The following is a 21,946-nucleotide window of genomic DNA, read 5'->3' as shown; positions in this document are numbered from 1 at the left end:
ATACGACTAGAAACCCAACCATGGGCCAGGATTCAGGCCCGCAGGTGGCCCAGTAGGCCCACAGGCACACAGTGTACGGTTAAGCCAGAAAGCCTGCAATTGAGAGGAGCTCGAGAGGGTGGGCGCAGCAGCGCTTATAAACCACTCTCGAGCTCTCTCAACTAGCGAGGTGGGACTAAACTTTGGCCGCGATGCGGGCAGCACATGTCCTTTGGTCCCGGTTGGTGGCACCAACTGGGGCTAAAGGACTAACCTTTAGTCCCGGTTGGTGCCACCAACCGGTACTAATGGGCATCGCACCCTTTAGTCCCGGTTCGTGGCACCAACCGGGACTAAAGGGCCCAGGTGAACCGGGACTAATGCCTTAGCCGCACGAACTGGGACCAATGCTCACATTAGTCCCGGTTCGTGACTGAACCGGGACTAATGTGAATATTGCCCTGTGACGAAAGCCCTGTTTTGTACTAGTGCTAGCTTCCTTGTCAGGCCGTCATTCTTCTCCACGAGTATCGTTATTTCCTCCTCATATCCGTCGCGTGTAGACTTGAGTTCCTCTTCTAGCTCGGTGATCCTTGTCATGGAACATTTCACCCTACCAGATCATTTCACTGATGCAGATGTGCAGAAAGTCAAGGACGCAGCTCTTAAGAAGATGGCAATTGCATTCAACACCCACAAGAAAACTGTATGGGCCAACTACGTCGAAGGAGGAAAGAAGACTACAGAATTCAAGGGAACACTGGAGAAGCAAAGAGGACACTGGCCCGCTTTCATGAAATTCAAGGAATCAAAATTATCTAAGGAACGATCGAGAAAAAACAAGGCCAATGCCGCAAAAAAGAATCAGTTCCATAGGCCGGGGTCAGGTGGCTACGTGGTGGCAATGCCTAAGTGGGGTAAGTCTGAGAAAGAGATGCTGGATGCAGATGTCACTCCAGTTAATTGGAGCTGGCCCCTAGGTGCAGAACTTGGTTTTATGCACATGGGGGGCGTTGGACCCGAAGACAGGCCTGGTTTCGAAGAAGGCAAGTCTAAAAGGAGCCGAAGATAAGTTACTTGAAGCAATAGAAGATTCTCGAAAGGGGGTGTTCACGCCCAACAGAGAGAACAACGAGCTTACGCGCGCCCTGGGAAATCCTGAACACCCGGGAAGAACACGAGGCAAGGGCGTTGTTCCGTGGTATGAGGGCTTTTCGGAATGGAACGCCGACTACAGAAGCCGTGCAAGAAGGAAGATGGAGGAGGAGAAGAAGAGGAAGCTGGAGGAGGAGCAGAGGAAGCAGGAAGCAGAACGCCTTCAAGGCCTAGAATCACCGCACATGGACTTGGCACTCAAATTCCAGCGGCAGCAGCAGCAGATCGACTCACTTAGCCAGGAAAGGGGGTCTCAGCAGCGGCATCAGCTAGCCGATGATCCAGCATTGGATAGCACCGTCCCATCCATGCCGAGAAGCAGCGTTGGTTCCGCCCCGGGCGACGCACTGCTGGATAGATACCCTGTGGATGACATCATGGAGAGCACTAACTGTGAGCTACACTTCAAAATGAAGAGCATATCCATGAAGGTGGCAGACGCCGTTGCTTATACAAATCCCCCCGAAGCAACCTTCCATTGCAACCCGATTCCAGCCGGCTATGCTCGTGTCGTGGTTGATGAGGTGGTGGACCAATATTCGGGGCTAGAGCTTGACATTCCTGGAGGTGACGAGGAGCACACACTGGGAGAGACCATACATCGTATCATCCTATGGAGAAAGGATTGCATCACCTTTCGAAGGCCACCGACACCTCCTCCTGCTTCAAGTCCGGCACAGCAGCAGGCCACTCCTCCTCCTCCAAGTCCGGCACAGCAGCAGGCCACTCCTCCTGCTTCAAGTCCAGCACAGCGTGAGGCCACTCCTCCCGCTTCAAGTCCGACACCGCGTGAGGCCACTCCTCCTGCTTCAAGTCCGGCACAGCATCAGGCCACTCCTCCTGCTCCAACTAACCCACGTCAGCCGCCTCCTTCGCCTCAGCAATCGGGGAAGAGAGCCGCCGCAGCTATGGTGTGTAGCGGTACGAGTCGAGGTAGTACAGGAGGTACAGGCCGAGGCAAGCGATATAAATATGGTCCAAGCCTCGCTCCTCTTCCTCAGAGGCCTTGCGACATGACCAAGGAGCAAAACACATCCATAGTAAAGGCCCAAGTGGACGCCCATTTTGGAACGAAAGCGGCACCGCCGCCAAGGGAGAAAGTGCCTGAGGAAAAGATTGACCACTTTATTCATATGGGTAGACCACCAGCTCCCAAGCCTGTTGACTCGGACTATGAGCGCCAAATCAGGAAGGCACATCGAGCACGAGTACAGAAGGACTCGAGCTCGAGCTCGAGCCAAGCAGCTGGCAAAAAATGCGGGAAAACTGTTCCCCAACTGGGAGAACAGGCGGCGCAATCGACACCCCCCCCCCCCCCCCCCGCTTGTTGTGCCAACAACACATAAGAGTACCGGTGCCCTATATATATGTCGGCAAAACCGTTCCCCAGCTGGGCAATCTGGTAATAACCGAGGAGCATATAATGCAGGCTGAAATGCTCGGTATGACTGTTGGACAACTCCTCGAGATCGAGCCTATGTCTCCGCTTAGAGAGGAGGAAATAAAACAGAAATATGTCCGCGGCGAACCTTTGGTCGAGCCTTAGGAGGTCAAGAACCTCCCAGCGAGAATATATGAATTGCATCAATGGTACATGGAAATTTGCAAGACCCACAATCTAGAGTCCCTCATGGTGAAAGTCAAGGAAGAGGATTACTTCCATAAGCTAGCTTTGTCTATTGAGTATACAGAACTGTTTCAGTTATTCAATTATGACGCACTCGACAAATCTATCGTCAGTTACTATTGTCTGTAAGTGATTTCTTTCTGTAATTTAAGTCTCAAGCTAGCTGTAGTGCTCTCGTTGATCATTACCTGTAATTATCCTCACTATATTCTTTTCTATGGTATTATGCAGGATGAAGATGTCCGAAATGAGAAAAGCTGAACGCCATGGCATTGGGTTCATTGACCCAAATACCATTAATGAAGAGACATGGTCATATGAATATTATAAACAAGAAGTAGAGAATAACATGCTAGAGTTCTTGAAGCACCTCAATACCAATGCAGATATACTACTTCCTTACAACTTCTAGTGAGTCACACTGTCTTGTACTACAAATTCTGTTTTTGTTACTAGCTAGATGTTAATAAGTGTATAGGGTTTAGGGTTAGTTGATGAGTGTTATGCACATGCCCGCTTAATTTATACATGCAAACGTGCGCATGCAGGTTCCACTGGATCTTGGTAGACATTAAAGCTAAAGAAGGAAAAGTTGAAGTACTGGACTCACTGCTTAAAAAACCTAAAGAGTACTCAATCGTGAAGGGTATAGTCAACGTGTAATTTCAATCATTATATATATATATATCCTGATATCAACTAATTAATAACTCCTTTATTCATTTTCTTTGCTGGCGGGCCGGCAGGGCTTGGCAAAAGTTCATCAAAGACGTTCCAGGCCCGTTCAAAGAAAATCTGTATTGGTATCGACCCACGGTAATTAATTAAGTAGTACTAGGTAGCTAGCTACCATGCAATCTCTTTAATTCTAGTTTCAATACCATTAATTATCATGCTTGATTAATTATTATCTGATTGAACTCTATTCTCGTACAGGCCATGAAGCAGGAGCCGGGGAATGATTTATGTGCATACTACGTTTGCGAGAATATTCGCATGATGATGTCCGAAAGGAGCACATCTGATAGACAGCTATGGGTACGTTTGCCAGAACACTATACACAATTTTTACATCATTATCGATATCTAGTCACACAACTAATACATGCATATTGATCTCCTTCTTAACAGTTCAATGAGGTGCGGCAGAAGCTCCTACCAATGGATCGCGTACGAGCAATTGCAGAGGAAATAGCAGGATTTTTGCTCGACCAGGTGATAGATCCTAGAGGAGAATTCCATTACCCGCTACCGCAGTAATGCCTCCATGTAGGAGAAATTGTATATACCAAATTGTACATATATATATATATACGTACATGTGTATGTGTGAATATGGTGGTGCGAGACATTCGATGATATATATATATGATCGGTTCTACGAGAAATTCTATTTATGCATAACGTGTACAATATGTAGTATCATAAAATACCAGCAAACGAAAAAGAAATAAATGGAAAACACAAAATTAAAGGAAAAAGAAACCCTGAACCCAAAACCCCCTAACCTTTTAGTACCGGTTGATGTTACCAACCGGTACTAAAGGTCTCCCCGCCCCCGGCGCCGGCTCGTGCCACGTGGTGGACCTTTAGCGGCGGTTCGTGCATAACCGGTACTAAAGGGGGGGACCTTTATGTTGGGGAACGTAGCAGAAATTCAAAATTTTCTACGCATCACCAAGATCAATCTATGGAGTAATCTAGCAACGAGGGGAAGGGGAGTGCATCTGCATACCCTTGTAGATCGCGATGCGGAAGCGTTGCAAGAACGCGGATGAGGGAGTCGTACTCGTAGCAATTCAGATCGCGGTTGATTCCCATCTAAGCGCCGAACCACGGCGCCTCCGCGTTCAACACACGTGCAGCCCGGTGACGTCTCCCACGCCTTGATCCAGCAAGGAGAGAGGGAGAGGTTGGGGAAGACTCCATCCAGCAGCAGCACGACGGCGTGGTGGTGATGGAGGAGCGTGGCAATCCCGCAGGGCTTCGCCAAGCACCGCGGGAGAGGAGGAGGAGGGAGAGGGGTAGGGCTGCGCCGAAAGAGAGACGTTCTCATATGTCTTGGGCAACCCAAACCTCAACTATATATAGGGGGGGGGGGCTGCGCCCCCTCTAGGGTTCCCACCCCAAGAGGAGGCGGCCAGCCCTAGATCCCATCCAAGGGGGGCGGCCAAGGGGAGGAGAGGGGGGCCGCCACTAGGGTGGGCCTTAAGGCCCATCTGGACCTAGGGTTTGCACCCTCCCACTCTCCCATGCGCCTTGGGCCTTGGTGGGGGGGCGCACCAGCCCACCTGGGGCTGGTCCCCTCCCACACTTGGCCCACGCAGCCTTCTGGGGCTGGTGGCCCCACTTGGTGGACCCCTGGGACCCTCCCGGTGGTCCCGGTACATTACCGATATCACCCGAAACTTTTCCGGTGACCAAAACAGGACTTCCCATATATAAATCTTTACCTCCGGACCATTCCGGAACTCCTCATGACGTCCGGGATCTCATCCGGGACTCCAAACAACATTCGGTAACCACGTACATACTTTCCCAATAACCCTAGCATCGAACCTTAAGTGTGTAGACCCTACGGGTTCGGGAACCATGCAGACATGACCAAGACGTTCTCCGGTCAATAACCAACAGCGGGATATGGATACCCATGTTGGCTCCCACATGTTCCACGATGATCTCATCGGATGAACCACGATGTCGGGGATTCAATCAATCCCGTATGCAATTCCCTTTGTCTACCGGTATGTTACTTGCCCGAGATTCGATCGTCGGTATCCCTATACCTTTTTCAATCTCGTTACCGGCAAGTATCTTTACTCGTTCCGTAACTCACATCATCTCGTGATCAACTCCTTGGTCACATTGTGCACATTATGATGATGTCCTACCGAGTGGGCCCAGAGATACCTCTCCGTTTACACGGAGTGACAAATCCCAGTCTCGATTCGTGCCAACCCAACAGACACTTTCGGAGATACCCGTAGTGCACCTTTATAGCCACCCAGTTACGTTGTGACGTTTGGCACACCCAAAGCATTCCTACGGTATCCGGGAGTTGCACAATCTCATGGTCTAAGGAAATGATACTTGACATTAGAAAAGCTATGAGCAAACGAACTACACGATCTTGTGCTAGGCTTAGGATTGGGTCTTGTCCATCACATCATTCTCCTAATGATGTGATCCCGTTATCAACGACATCCAATGTCCATGGTCAGGAAACCGTAACCATCTATTGATCAACGAGCTAGTCAACTAGAGGCTTACTAGGGATATGGTGTTGTCTATGTATCCACACATGTATCTGAGTTTCCTATCAATACAATTCTAGCATGGATAATAAACGATTATCATGAACAAGGAAATATAATAATAACCTATTTATTATTGCCTCTAGGGCATATTTCCAACAGTCTCCCACTTGCACTAGAGTCAATAATCTAGTCCACATCACCATGTGATTAACACTCATAGGTCACATCACCATGTGACCAACATCCAAAGAGTTTACTAGAGTCACCAATCTAGTTCACATCACTATGTGATTAACACTCAATGAGTTCTGGTTTGATCATGTTATGCTTGTGAGAGAGGTTATTAGTCGACGGGTCTGAACCTTTCAGATCCGTGTGTGCTTTACGAATATCTATGTCATCTTGTGGATGCTACCACGAGCTATTTGGAGCCATTTCAAATAACTGCTCTACTATACGAATCCGATTTACTACTCAGAGTTATCCGGATTAGTGTCAAAGTTCGCATCGACGTAACCCATTACGACGAACTCCTTTTCACCTCCATAATCGAGAAAATTCCTTAGTCCACTAGATACTAAGGATAAGTTCGACCGCTGTCATGTGATCCATTCTCGGATCACTATTGTACCCCTTGACCAACTCATGGCAAGGCACACTTCATGTGCGGTACACAGCATAGCATACTGTAGAGCCTACGTCTGAAGCATAGGGGACGACCTTCGTCCTTTCTCTCTCTTCTGTTGTGGTCAGGTCTTGAGTCTTACTCAATACTCACACCTTGTAACACAACCAAGAACTCCTTCTTTGCTGATCTATTTTGAACTCTTTCAAAATCATGTCAAGGTGTGCGTTCTTTGAAAGTATCATCGGGCGTCTTGATCTATCTCTATAGATCTTGATGCCCAATATGTAAGCAGCTTTATCCTGGTCTTCCTAGGAAAAACTCCTTTCAAACAACCCTTTATGCTTTCCAGAAATTTTACATCATTTCGGATCAACAATATGTCATTCACATATACTTATCAGAAATGTTGTAGCGCTCCCACTCAATTTATTGTAAATACAAGTTTCTAACAAACTTTGTATAAACCCAAAATCTTTGATCACTCCATCAAAGCGTATATTCTGACTCCGAGATGCTTGCTCTAATCCATGGAAGGATCGCTGGAGCTGGCATACCTTTTAGCATCCTTAGGATCGACAAAACCTTTCTGATTGTATCACATACAACCTTTCCTTATGAAAACTGGTAAGGAAACTTGTTTTGACATCCATCTGCCAGATTTCATAAATGCAGCTAATGCTAACATGATTCCGACGGACTTAAGCATCGCTACGGATGAGAAATTCTCATCGTAGTCAACTCCTTGAACTTGTGGAAATACTCTTTGCCACAAGTCGAGCTTCATAGACGGTAACATTACCGTCCACGTCTTCTTCTTCTCAAAGATCCATTTATCTCGGATTTCATGGCTTCTAACCATTTGTCGGAATATGGGCCCACCATCGCTTCTCCATAGCTCGTAGGTTCAGTATTGTCCAACAACATGATATCTCAGACAGGATCACGTACCACTCTAAAGTAGCACGCATCCGCGTCGTCCTACGAGGTTTGGTAGTGACTTGATCCGAAGTTTCATGATCACTATCATAAGCTTCCACTTCAATTGGTGTAGGTGCCACAGGAACAACTTCCTGTGCCCTGCTACACACTAGTTGAAGTGACGGTTCAATAACCTTATCAAGTCTCCACCATCCTCCCACTCAATTCTTTCGAGAGAAACTTTTCCTCGAGAAAGGACTCGTTTCTAGAAGCAATTACTTTTGCTTCTAGATTTGAAATAGGAGGTACACCCAACTGATTTGGGTATTCTATGAAGATGCATATATCCGCTTTGGGTTCGAGCTTATCAGCCTGAAACTTTTTCACACAAGCATCGCAGCCCCAAACTTTTAAGAAACGACAACTTAGGTTTCTCTAAACGGTGTCGTCTCAACGGAATTGCGTGGTGCCCCTTTTAAAGTGAATGCGGTTATCTCTAATGCCTAACCCATAAACGATAGTGGTAATTCGATAAGAGACATCATGGTATTCACCATATCCAATAGGGTGTAGTTATGATGTTCGGACACACCATCACACTATGGTGTTCCAGGCGGTATTAATTGTGAAACACTTTCCACAATGTCTTAATTGTGTGCCAAACTCGTAACTCAGATACTCATCTCTATGATCATATCACAGACATTTTATCCTCTTGTCACGACAATCTTCAACTTCACTCTGAAATTACTTGAACCTTTCAATAATTCAGACTTGTGTTTCATCAAGTAAATACACTCAGCATCTACTCCAATCATCTGTGAAGTAAGAACATAACGATATCCACTGCATGCCTCAGCACTCATTGGACTGCACACATCAAAATGTATTACATCCAACAAGTTGCTCTCTTGTTCCATCTTACTGAAAACGAGGCCTTTCAGTCATCTTGCCCATGTGGTATGATTTGCATGTCTCAAGTGAGTCCAAACGATCCATCTGCATGGAGTTTCTTCATGCATATATACCAATAGACATGGTTTGCATGTCTCAATCTTTTCAAAAATGAGTGAGTCCAAAGATCCATCTACATGGAGCTTCTTCATGCGTTTTATCCCAATATGACTCAAATAGCAGTGCCACAAGTATGGGGTACTATCATTACTTTTGGCATGAACATGTGTATCACTACGATCGAGATTCAATGAACCATTTATTTTTAGGTGCAAGACCATTGAAGGTATTATTCAAATAAAAAAAAGTAACCATTATTCTCCTTAAATGAATGACCGTATTGCGATAAACATAATCCAATCATGTTTATGCTCAACGCAAACACCAATCTCGATGGTAGAGGGAGCATGCGATGCTTGATCACATCAACCTTGGAAACACTTCCAACACACATCGTCATCTCACCTTTAGCTAGTCTCCGTTTATTCCGCAGCTTTTATTTCGAGTTACTAACACTTAGCAACCGAACCGGTATCTAATACCCTGGTGCTTCTAGGAGTACTAGTAAAGTACACATTCCTATAACGTATATCCAATATACTTTTGTCGACCTTGCCTGCCTTCTCATCTACCAAGTATCTAGGGTAGTACTGCTTCAGTGACCGTTCCCCTCATTACAGAAGCACTTAGTCTCGGGTTTGGGTTCAACCTTGGGATTCTTCACTAGAGCAGCAAATGATTTGCTGTTTCATGAAGTATCCCTTTTGCCCTTGCCCTTCTAGAAACTAGTGGTTTTACTAACCATCAACAATTGATGCTCCTTCTTGATTTGTACTTTCGCGGTGTCAAACATCGCGAGTTGCTCAAGGATCATCATCTATCCTTGATATTTATAGTTCATCACGAAGCTCTAATAGCTTGGTGGCAGTGACTATGGAGAACCATCACTATCTCATCTGGAAGATTAACTCCCACTCGATTCAAGTGATTGTAGTACTCAGACAATCTGAGCACATGCTCAACGATTGAGCTTTTCTCCCTTAGTTTGCAGGCTTAAGAAACTTGTCAGACGTCTCATACCTCTTGACGTGGGCACTAGTCTGAAATCCCAATTTCAGTCTTCGGAACATCTCATATGTTCTGCGACGTTTCAAAACCGTCTTTGGTGCCACAATTCTAAACCGTTAGCAATACGCACTGAACTATCACGTAGTCATCAAAAACGTGTATGTCAGATGTTCCGCAACATCTACAGACGACGCTGAGGTTCAGCACACCGAGCGGTGCATCAAGGACATAAGCCTTCTGTGCAGCAATGAGGACAATCCTCAGTTCACGGACCCAGTCCGCATAATTGCTACTACCAACTTTCAACTAAATTTTCTCTAGGAACATATCTTAAATAGTAGAACTAAAGCGCAAGCTATGAAATAATTTGCAAAGACCTTTTTGACTATGTTCATGATAATGAACTTCATCTGATTATGAAATGAACTCCCACTCAGATAGACATCCCTCCAGTCATCTAAGTGATACATGATCCGAGTCAAACTAGGCCGTGTCCGATCATCACGTGAGACGAACTAGTCATCATCGGTGAACATCTCCATGTTGATCGTATCATCTATACGACTCATGTTCGACCTTTCGGTCTCTTGTGTTCCGAGGCCATGTCTGTACATGCTAGGCTCGTCAAGTCAACCTAAGTGTTTCGCATGTGTTCCGAGGCCATGTCTGTACATGCTAGGCTTGTCAACACCCGTTGTATTCGAACGTTAGAATCTATCACACCCGATCATCACGTGGTGCTTCGAAACAACGAACCTTCGCAATGGTGCACAGTTAGGGGGAACACTTTCTTGAAATTATTATAAGGGATCATCTTACTACCGTCGTTCTAAGCAAATAAGATGCATAACATGATAAACATCACGTGCAATCAAATAGTGACATGATATGGCCAATATCATTTTGCTCCTTTGATCTCCATCTTCGGGGCACCATGATCATCTTTGTCACCGGCATGACACCATGATCTCCATCATTGTGTCTTCATGAAGTTGTCACGCCAACGATTACTTCTACTTCTATGGCTAACGCGCTTAGCAATAAAGTAAAGTAATTTACACGGCGTTATTCAATGACACGCAGGTCATACAAAAAATAAAGACAACTCCTATGGCTCCTGCCGGTTGTCATACTCATCGACATGCAAGTCGTGATTCCTATTACAAGAACATGATCAATCTCATACATCACATATATCTCATTCATCACATCTTCTGGCCATATCACATCACATAGCACATGCTGCAAAAACAAGTTAGACGTCCTCTAATTGTTGTTGCAAGTTTTTACGTGGCTTGTATAGGTTTCTAGCAAGAACGTTTCTTACCTACGTAAAACCACAACGTGAGATGCCAATTTCTGTTTACCCTTCATAAGGACCCTTTTCATCGAATCCGTTCCGACTAAAGTGGGAGAGACAGACACCCGCTAGCCACCTTATGCAACTAGTGCATGTCAGTCGGTGGAACCTGTCTCACGTAAGCGTACGTGTAAGGTCTGTCCGGGCCGCTTCATCCCACAATGCCGCCGAAACAAGATAAGACTAGTAGCGGCAAGAAGAATTGACAACATCGACGCCCACAACTACTTTGTGTTCTACTCGTGCATAGAAACTACGCATAGACCTAGCTCATGATGCCACTGTTGGGGAACGTAGCAGAAATTCAAAATTTTCTACGCATCACCAAGATCAATCTATGGAGTAATCTAGCAACGAGGGGAAGGGGAGTGCATCTACATACCCTTGTAGATCGCGATGCGGAAGCGTTGCAAGAACGCGGATGAGGGAGTCGTACTCGTCGTGATCCAAATCACCGATGACCGAGCGCCGAACGGACGGCACCTCCGCGTTCAACACACGTATGGAGCAGCGACGTCTCCTCCTTCTTGATCCAGTAAGGGGGAAGGAGAGGTTGATGGAGATCCAGCAGCACGACGGCGTGGTGGTGGAAGTAGCGGGGATCCCGGCAGGGCTTCGCCAAGCGCAAGCGGGAGGGAGAGGTGTCACGGGAGGTAGAGGGAGGCGCCAAGGGCTAGGGTACTGCTGCCCTCCCACCCCCACTATAAATAGGGGTCCTGGGGGGCGCCGGCCCCCTGGAGATCCCATCTGAGGGGGGGGCGACGGCCAAGGGGGTGGCTTGCCCCCCAAGCCAAGTGGGGTGCCCCCCACCCCCAGGGTTTCCAACCCTAGGCGCAGGGGAGGCCCATGGGGGCGCGCCAGCCCACCAGTGGCTGGTTCCCCTCCCCACTTCAGCCCATGGGGCCCTCCGGGACAGGTGGCCCCACCCGGTGGACCCCCGGGACCCTTCCGGTGGTCCCGGTACAATACCGATAACCCCCGAAACATTCCCGGTAGCCGAAACTGGACTTCCTATATATAATTCTTCACCTCCGGACCATTCCGGAACTCCTCGTGACATCCGGGATCTCATCCGGGACTCCGAACAACTTTCGGGTTTCCGCATACTAATATCTCTACAACCCTAGCGTCACCGAACCTTAAGTGTGTAGACCCTACGGGTTCGGGAGACATGCAGACATGACCGAGACGACTCTCCGGTCAATAACCAACAGCGGGATCTGGATACCCATGTTGGCTCCCACATGTTCCACGATGATCTCATCGGATGAACCACGATGTCGAGGATTCAATCAATCCCTTATACAATTCCCTTTATCAATTGGTACGTTACTTGCCCGAGATTCGATCGTCGGTATCCCAATACCTCGTTCAATCTCGTTACCGGCAAGTCACTTTACTCGTACCGTAATGCATGATCCCGTGGCTAACTCCTTAGTCACATTGAGCTCATTATGATGATGCATTACCGAGTGGGCCCAATGATACCTCTCCGTCATACGGAGTGACAAATCCCAGTCTCGATCCGTGCCAACCCAACAGACACTTTCAGAGATACCTGTAGTGCACCTTTATAGTCACCCAGTTACGTTGTGACGTTTGGTACACCCAAAGCACTCCTACGGCATCCGGGAGTTGCACGATCTCATGGTCTAAGGAAAAGATACTTGACATTGGAAAAGCTCTAGCAAACGAACTACACGATCTTTTATGCTATGCTTAGGATTGGGTCTTGTCCATCACATCATTCTCCTAATGATGTGATCCCGTTATCAATGACATCCAATGTCCATAGTCAGGAAACCATGACTATATGTTGATCAACGAGCTAGTCAACTAGAGGCTTACTAGGGACGCGTTGTGGTCTATGTATTCACACATGTATTACGATTTCCGGATAACACAATTATAGCATGAACAATAGACAATTATCATGAACAAGGAAATATAATAATAACCATTTTATTATTGCCTCTAGGGCATATTTCCAAGATGGGCTACAAAGCAGCCATAGGTATATAGTCAAAACAGAAATTTCATATTCACGGAAACGGAAAGTTCTGTTTCCATGCATGTTCCACCGGAAAACACCATTCTCTTTTTGTTTCCGTTTCGACATAAAAAAAATCTATTTCCACTTCCGTTTTGCAAATTTCCATTTTCATTAAAACGGAAAGTTTCACTCCATTTTCATCCCTACTAGGCTGTACTGTTTCTTGTGTAGAAGTTCTTTCTAAACAACTTTATCTAATATTTTGAAGTTAATTTTGTTTATTTTCATTTTTCAGTTACTGAAACCCAAAAATCCTGAATTTTTAAATTGGTTTTTTTACCCGCACATTTGCAGTTTTTTATCATGAGCATGGCATTTTTAATAACTAAAGCATGGCATTTTTTGTTACTTACAGGACGGCAGTTTTATTATCAAGAGCATTATAATTTTCATAATCAATAACATGGCATTTATTATTATTAAGGGGATGCCATTTTATTATATGAGGGTGGGATTTTTTGAATTTTGATCATGGCAATTTTCATAAAGAGGGTTGCATTTTTTATTATAAGAGGATGTCATTTTAAAAAAAAAATTGACCTTGTCATTTTTTATTATAAGAGCATGGCATTTATTAGAAAGAGTATAGCATTTTTTTTATTATAAGAGGATGGAATTTATTATAAAGAGTATGACATTTTTTATTATAAGAGGATTGCATTTTTATTATTAGAAGATGGCATTTTTTGTCATGGCATTGTTTTATGAAGGCATTTTTTATAAAACAGATTTTTAGGGGGTTTATATTTGTATAGACATATTTTAAAATGCAGATTCACTCATTTTGCTTCGTATATAGTCCGCATTAAAATGTCTAAAAAGATTTATATTTAGGAACGGAGGGAATAGTGTTATACATAAAAAAAATTCTGAGATGTGGTAGTTTATATATATTTTTAGGGGGTTTATATTTGTATTGTCATTTTTTTCCCTTTTTCTATGTGAATGGGCTGCAAGGCTTGGCAAAAGACCCGACTTGGGCTGGGCTGATTCGTCTGCGGGGCTGGGGGGTCGCTCTGGCTAATAGATCGCTGGGGTCGTATCCATCAGACGGCTCCGGAGATCCTAAGAAAAAGAGAAATCAGACGGCTCCGGAGGTGAGTGACAGTGAGCCCAGATCGGACGATCGATGCGGAGGTGTCCGAGTAGGGTTGGTGCTTGCTTTGAGTCCATCACCGAGTCGTGGTTTACTACTCTATCTATCAGCTGCGCTAGATATATATACGTCCCCTTTGAAAGCCAGAAATCCATCGATTCCGGCGCGCGGCGTAGCAGAGAAATCAGAAGATGGAGCAGGCTATGCTGGCTAGGGTATTGGCCGTTACTAGCGTTGGTTTGTCGTGGGCAGTAGTGTGGAGCCTCTTGTCGCAACAGCTCAAGCCCTTCTCCACGCCCGCCATCCTCAGGACCTTGGACGCCGGCATGTTAGATCCGGTCATCGGCCGCGACGACGACATCGACCGCATCATCTGCATCCTCTGCCGCCGCACCAAGAACTGCGCCGCCCTCGTCGGCCCCGCCGGCGTCGGCAAGACGGCCATCGTCGAGGGCCTCGCTCGGCGCATCGCTGCTGGGACGGTCCCCGAAGCCCTCGTTGGGGCCCGCGTGGCCGAGCTCGACGTCGGGGCCATGGTCGCGGGAACCCACTGGCGCGGCATGTTCGAGCAGCGCTTGAAGGATGCCATCAAGAAGGCCGAGGATTCCGCCGGCAAGCTCATCCTCTTCATCGACGAGATGCACATGATTGTCGGTGCCGGCGATCAACGTGGCGGCACCGGCGACGCGGCCAACATCCTCAAGCCCGCGTTGGCCCGTGGCCGCATCCGTTGCATAGGCGCCACCACAACCGAAGAGTACCGCAAATACATCCAGAGGGATGCCGCGCTCGAGCGGCGCTTCCAAAGGGTTGACGTCGACGAGCCGACCGTCCAGGCAACCGTTGCCATCCTGCAGGGGCTGAAGCAGCGGTACCAAGACTACCATGGACTAATAATCAGCGACGACGCTCTGGTTGCTGCTGCGCACCTCGCCGGCCATTATATTACAGGTACGTTCATGACAAGATTTGTGCATTTTGTAGGTTTACTTTTGTAGGTTTGTGCATCTTGAAGAAATTGTGGATTTTGTTGTCTTCAGGTCGTCAGTTTCCTGATAAAGCAATTGATCTGATGGACGAGGCATGCACTTCCGTAAGGTTGCATCAACCAAAACAAATTAGAGATAAGAAAACTAGCACTGTAAATGCAGTGCAGGAGCTAACCGTTGGTCCATGTCATATTGCACAGGTAAATTCACATTTCCTTGCCAATAATAGAATCTGTATGAGTAGTCTCCATTTGTTTCAATGTGATGCTCATGCCATGTTCTTTTGTTATATGATGAAGGTTGTGAGCCGATGGACTAAAATTCCGATCACTACACTTGGCCGAGAGGAAGAAAAGTTCTGCCACCTAGTAGACCGATTGCATGAGAGAGTCGTTGGACAGCATGAAGCTATTAATTTGGTTGCGCAAGAAGTGCTACGTTCGAGGGTCGGCTTTGATCAATCTAGCCAACCAATCGGTTCTTTTCTATTTTTGGGGCCGACTGGTGTTGGGAAGACAGAGCTTGCGAAAGCACTTGCCGAGAAGCTGTTTGACAATGAGAAGATGTTGGTCCGCTTTGACATGTCTGAATATGCTGACAGTGGATCTGTATCGCGTCTCATTGGAGGACCTCAAAGGTAGGTGTAACTTGTACACTCTTTGCACATGTATTTCTTTCCGAAACTTCCTTCTCATGTCTCACATTTCCATTTGACTTTCTGAAGCTATGAAGAAGACGGACAGCTTACTGATAAAGTAAGGAGCCAACCATATAGTGTTGTTCTTTTTGACGAGGCAGATAAGGCGCATCCCTCGATATTCAAGGTTCTCATTCAACTCCTCGATGATGGCGTGTTGACTGATGGAAAAGGACGGAGCGTATATTTCAAGAACACCATCATCATCATGAGCTCAGATCTAGGAGCAGAGAACCTGTCAGTTGGAATGGCCGCAGAAAACATGAAAACTGCACGGGATCTTCTTATGGAAAAGGTATGTGTATCCCAAACTGTCTCTTTGTAAAGTCCTGTTGGGCACTCTGCTGATCGACATATTTACCTGATCTTGCACAGGTTGAGAAACGGTTTAAGCCTGAATTAATTAACAAACTGAGTGAGACTGTGATATTTGAGCCGCTCTCACATGACGAACTAAGGGAGATTGTGAAAATCCAGATGAAGAGTGTTGTTGCTATGGCAGCTAACAAGGGCATCTCTCTGTTTGCATCAGATGCTGCCTTGGACGTCATTTGGTCAGAGTCGCACGACACGGTAAGTACATGTTATTTTCATCACCAAACCAAATCACGCATCTATCTAGTATGTCCCGCTTACGATGCATATACATGGACTGTTTATTGCAGGTGTATGGCGCAAGGCCTATTAAGAGGTGGATGAAGAAGAATGTGACGAGAGTTCTCATGGACATGCTCGTCAATGGAGAAGCATGCCAAGGATCGACCGTCTCCATCGATGCCGCCGATGATAGGAAGGGGCTGAAATACCACGTACTGAAGTAGCGGGAGGTGGCAGATCTACCAGTCCTGTCCAGGCCAGCTATGAGTTTTGCCGTGTGCATAGGCATATATAGCGAATATGTATGTTGTTAGTGATTATTGACCAAGCACTTGTTGTTCGTACTGTATAAGTATTCATTACCTGTAGCAAAATGGTATGTAAAACTTGCGGGTTTGTGAGAAAATGTTTGTTGCTTGGTGAGATTTATAAGTACTTCCTTGTGTGCCCACTGATGAAAACCTCTATGACTGACTGCTACTGAGTTTAATAATAAACCTTGTAAAATGAAAAGTAATCCCTGGCTTGAGCTGACTGTCATTTTCCTCACGGTGAAGCCTTTTCCCCCAAAAAAGAACGGACGAGACAACGTATTCCAATTGACTCCGCTGCCGCCAAAAGGGAATATCAACGACTTTTTGCTGAATGAAAGTCCAACTTAGTCTTTGGGCCGCTGCTCCCGGTCTTGAGTCTTGACACTTGAATCCAAAACTGACCAGCGCGTGCACATTGTCTGGCTGCGCGCGCTGGGATACCCGCCTTGCTCCCCCACTATCTCGTGTGTGCGTTTGCGCGTGTGCTGCTCTCTCCTCTCCCTCTCCCTCTTGTAATCTTCTGTGTCAAACAACTCTGCTGTACACCTGGGGTCTGGCTAAAATGTCAGGTGACTGAAAATATGCATTCCTACCGCCTCCGATTTTCAAATGGGACTGGCTAAATGTCAGGTGACTAAAAATGCAATTTGGGTTGGTTAAACTGCTATGAGCCGTCAAATGCAAGATGGATGGCCAGATGGGCATCTTCAACCTCCGAAAACGATTCACCACTCATCTTCGATCTCTGGACCGTCGAGCCACCACATGCCTAACCGTCTGCTGCCACTGCCCGTGGCCGGCGGTACTCCCACGCTAGCCTCGCCCTCCCCCAACCGCCGCCCACCGCCGTGTTGCCGCCGCCCCCGGCCATGCCTCTTAACCCCGACCAACAACCATTTTTCCGGTGAACATGCACCCCCACCCCAACATCCTTAAGATAGATAATGGGGTAGAGCCTGCCACCCTAAGATCAATAATGAGGTCGAGTGCCACCCTAAGATAGACCCAGAGGCCTTCTATGGCAAGCCGGCGGGTGCTTCTTCCTTCTCTCCAACGACTTCTTCCTTTCTTCCAAAAATATAAAATTCAACTGACCCAATTTGGATTTTCAATCGTCTAACAAGTAGCTATTGTGTTCCAAAATATGCATCTCAAAGCAAAAACCCAACTGTGATGGCCATCTGTAAGGCTATAAAACAAGCTGTAGTTAAGCACTAGCATCCCCCGCTCCTGCCCACGTGCGAACTCCCGTCTAGGGTTTCCTTGCCTCTTGCCGGCGCCGCCCGTCCACCTCATCTTCTATGGTCCTTGGATCATGGAGGCACGGTGGATCCCGGCCCTTGCCGGTGGGAGGGCTCTGTTTTTAGATTATTTTCTGAGTTTTGTTAGGGTTTGTGCCATGCTCAAGAAGATGACACTAGTGCAGAACCGGCCTTTATCACCGGTTCGTAAGGGCCTTTAGTGCCGGTTCTGCAACCGGCACTATGGAGTGGAGACTAAAGCCCCCCCCCCTTTAGTACCGGTTTGGCACGAACCGGCGCTAACGTGCCACCACGTGGCACGAGCCAGGCCCGGGTGCGTGTAGGACATTAGTACCGGTTGGTAACACCAACCGGTACTAAATGTTTGGGTGTGTTTTGGTTTTAATTTTTATTTTTCCTTTAGTTTTGTGTTTTCAATTTAATTTAGTTATTGTTTTACATTATAATGAGTTGTTAAATCATTAGATGAAAGTACCGCAGATTAGTTTCGACTGGATGCATGTGGATCCTAGCTAAGTGATCAAGTATATGCCATATCCATATTACTTGATCACTTAGTAAAAAAGTGATCAAGTAATATGGATATGGCATATACTTGATCACTTAGCTAGGATCCATCCAGTTGAAACTAATATGCGGTTTCTTTCATAAATGATATAATAACTCATCATCATCTTCATCATATTAATATAAAAACTCTTGCATCATATCATCACCAACAACAGTATATACTAGCTAGCAAAGATATCATCGAGTTCAACATGGTCATGATATTATAAGCGTTCATAACACCACAAAAGCAAATCACTCTTTGAGATTAAGTTCAGGACGAAGAACACGGACACGCATGAGAGGACAACAAGTACTAAGAGCATGATAACTAGCTAAATCACTCCTGTTGCTCTCTCTCAGGTAAAATAGCATAGAACATGTATAGCTCTCCTGATTCATCATATTGGAGCATGCAGATGAACCTGTCTCCTAATCATGGGCTGCGCTTCTGATTGCTGCCCCCTAGTACTTCTCTGCGATCGTTAACAATTTTGCTCCAATCTTTCACTATTAAGCATTCATCGCTTTCAGAAATCCTGAATGCACTCATGTGCACTGTAGGATATCTTGGCCGTAAGCTAACAATTGACATGCGACCTTTAGTCTCGATCCACTGAGGCACAACTGTCATCGGGAGTCCTTGTTGAAGAACATCGTATAGTAATTAATATACTTAGCAATGAAAGTTTAGCTTGAAAAATAATGTATGCAAAAGATGCACTGAGGACTAATAGTAAAAATCTTACCATCTTTCCTAAATACATGTGACCGTAGTTCAATACGATCACTATTGGTCGCACGTTTTGAGTACTAAGATTTTCAAATTCAGGAAAATGATTTCTCTTAACATCATCAAGATCCTCAAGCCATGAAACATAATGACTTATCTCCTCGCAGTTTAGTTCAGCTCCGGGACAGTGGTAGGTCCTGTCTACCAAGCGCCGGACATGTTTGCTTGAATGGAAATAAGCTGTCAATAGAAATTAGTTGTCAACTATTTTTGAATAAACAATATCAAAGATATAAATATGGTTGAGAAACTCACATAATGGTAGAACTGGAGGCGTCTGCGCATCAACCCAGATGTCACTATTACCTTCAATATCATCTTCCGGACGAATATCAAAGGTGATAACCATATCAGGCTCAAATGCAAAAGCCTTGCATAGTGCTTGCCAAGTTTTGCATTCAAAATAGGTGTACGTGTCTGCATTGTATAATTTGACGTTGAAAGTATAACCAGCATGCTCGGTCTTCGGGTAAACTCTCTTTACCTCCATAGTTTCCATAGCACTGAAACCTATTTTATCCAAGACAAAAATTCTTGCATGGCAGGGGATGCGCTAGTAGAATAGTGAAAATTTAAAATTATAAGTTGAAGCAAATGAAACATATATAAGTTATGCTTAATTACGAAAAAAGACTTGTCGTTGTGACTTACTGTATCCACTTCGAAGGTCTCATCCATCTTGATGCTGAAGCGCCTATCATCAACAAGGAAATTTCTGTCGCACAGGCCGCGCTGGTCTTCACAGAATTCGCACTTAATGAAATCTTTTTCGTCGTTAGACGACATTTCCTATGTTCATATAGGTGAAACATTAAACACTTACTAGTTCTATTAATTCAACTAATTCAACTACTTCTATTAGTTCAACTAGTTCTATTAATTCAACTAATTCAACTAAGCATTTAATAAAAATAAATGTGTTCTATTAATTTTCTTACAAAAATAAAGTAGCTAGTTCCATATAGTAATATTTTAATTAGATCATCAAATCTCAGATATCTAAATTTTCTTACTAAAAATAAACTAGTTCTATTAATTTTCATACTAAAATATATGAAGTAGCTATATATATAGTAATATTTTAATTAGATCATCAAATCACATATACCTAATTTTTTTTATAAAAATAAACTAGTTCTACTAATTCAACTAGTTCAACTAAGCATTTACTAAAAATAAACTATTTGTATTAATTCAACTAGTTTAAATAATCTCATATACCTAAATTTTCTTACTAAAAATAAACTTGTTCTATTAATTTTCATACTAAAAATAAACTAGTTATATTAATTCAACTAGTTCAAATCTCATATATATACCTAATTAATATCTAGCTAATTCATCTAAAATTGACATTAATATTTAACATCTTTTCCATATAATTCATCTAACATTAACATTCTAACATTCTTATCTACGTAATTTATCTAACATTAATCTAAACAACAGAAAACAGAAAATAAGTAAAAACAATATGTGTGTGTGTGTGTGTCTGTGTGTGTATGTATGTGTGTGTGTATGTGTGTGTGTCTACGAGTGGGGGACGGCGGCATACGGGCGGCGGCGCGAGACGGCGATGCGACGGCGACGGCGCGACGACGAGCGGCAGGCCGGGGGCGACGGCGCGATCGAGACGGCGACGTGGTACGGGGCGGCGGCGACGGGCGGCGGGGACGACGGCGGTGACAGCGACGACGGGAGGTGAGGGCGACGGCGGTGACGGCGACGACGGGCGGTGACGGCGATGGCGGTGACGGCGACGACGGGCGGCGGGCGCGGCGAGGGCGGCGGCGATGTCTCGCGAAGTAGTTGGCGAAGAAGTGGTGGTCGATGAAACTGAATTTTTCGTAAGTGCCATATATATAAGAGGGGCCTTTATTACCGGTTGGACCCACCAACCGGTACTGAAGGCCAATTTTGGCCAGGTCAAGCGGCGGGAAACTGCACCTTTAGTACCGGTTCGTGGCTCCAACCGGTAGTAAAGGCCCCCCTTTAGTACCGGTTGGAGCCACGAACCGGTACTAAAGGTGTGCGCTGGCGCAGGAGCGGTGCGGGCAAAGTTTAGTCCCACCTCGCTAGCCGATGGGCGCCTGCAGCAGTTTAAAAGCCCCGGCGCGGCTGCTGTCTCGAACTCCTCTCTATAGCAGGCTTCTGGGCCTAACTTTGGCGCGCTGCCCGTTGAGCCTCCTAGCCCTTCTGGGCCTGTATTTGCAAACCCTAGGGTTGGCAGGCCCAGCGGGAAGCGCCCCAACAATTTTTTATATAATTTTTTTCTATTTATTTCCGAGTAATTTTTATTGCTGTATTTAGTTTCTTTGTGAATACAAAAAAAATTATATAGTTTTTTTTCTTTTCTGCATTATTTATTTTCTGCTATTCATTTTGTAGTGATTTTCAATTTCACCGTCATTTAGCTCTCTAAACAAATCGGTAAATGACTGAAAAACAGCAAATGATGTCAGAACGTGTTGGAAATTGATGACGTTGCTTTGAATGATGCATACTAAACGCAAAAATAGGCTGGAGTTCAAATAAGTTTAAAAAATATTCAAGTGCCCGTGTAACAGATGAGTTCTCGTTCGAAACCCTGATACTCCGAAAGAGATTGTCCAGTTTGTACACGAGGTGCGTCCAGTTTTCGCCGTGACCC

The 21,946-nt window shown here is 45.5% G+C and overlaps 1 protein-coding gene across 1 annotated transcript; it reads left to right on the top strand.

Annotated features, from left to right (window-relative positions):
* The first annotated feature begins 14,421 nt into the window (after nucleotides 1-14,421).
* LOC141026525 (chaperone protein ClpB1-like) lies at nucleotides 14,422-16,602 on the top strand. Its single transcript, XM_073503223.1, has 6 exons — nucleotides 14,422-15,046; nucleotides 15,136-15,284; nucleotides 15,384-15,721; nucleotides 15,809-16,076; nucleotides 16,157-16,354; nucleotides 16,447-16,602. The coding sequence occupies exons 1-6, from the start codon at nucleotides 14,422-14,424 to the stop codon at nucleotides 16,600-16,602; spliced, it is 1,734 nt and encodes a 577-aa protein (XP_073359324.1).
* Nucleotides 16,603-21,946: the final 5,344 nt, after the last annotated feature.

The sequence above is a fragment of the Aegilops tauschii genome, chromosome 7, assembly GCF_002575655.3.
Source record: "Aegilops tauschii subsp. strangulata cultivar AL8/78 chromosome 7, Aet v6.0, whole genome shotgun sequence".
Taxonomy (NCBI): Eukaryota; Viridiplantae; Streptophyta; class Magnoliopsida; order Poales; family Poaceae; genus Aegilops; species Aegilops tauschii.
This window is presented reverse-complemented; position numbering and strand designations above follow the sequence as displayed.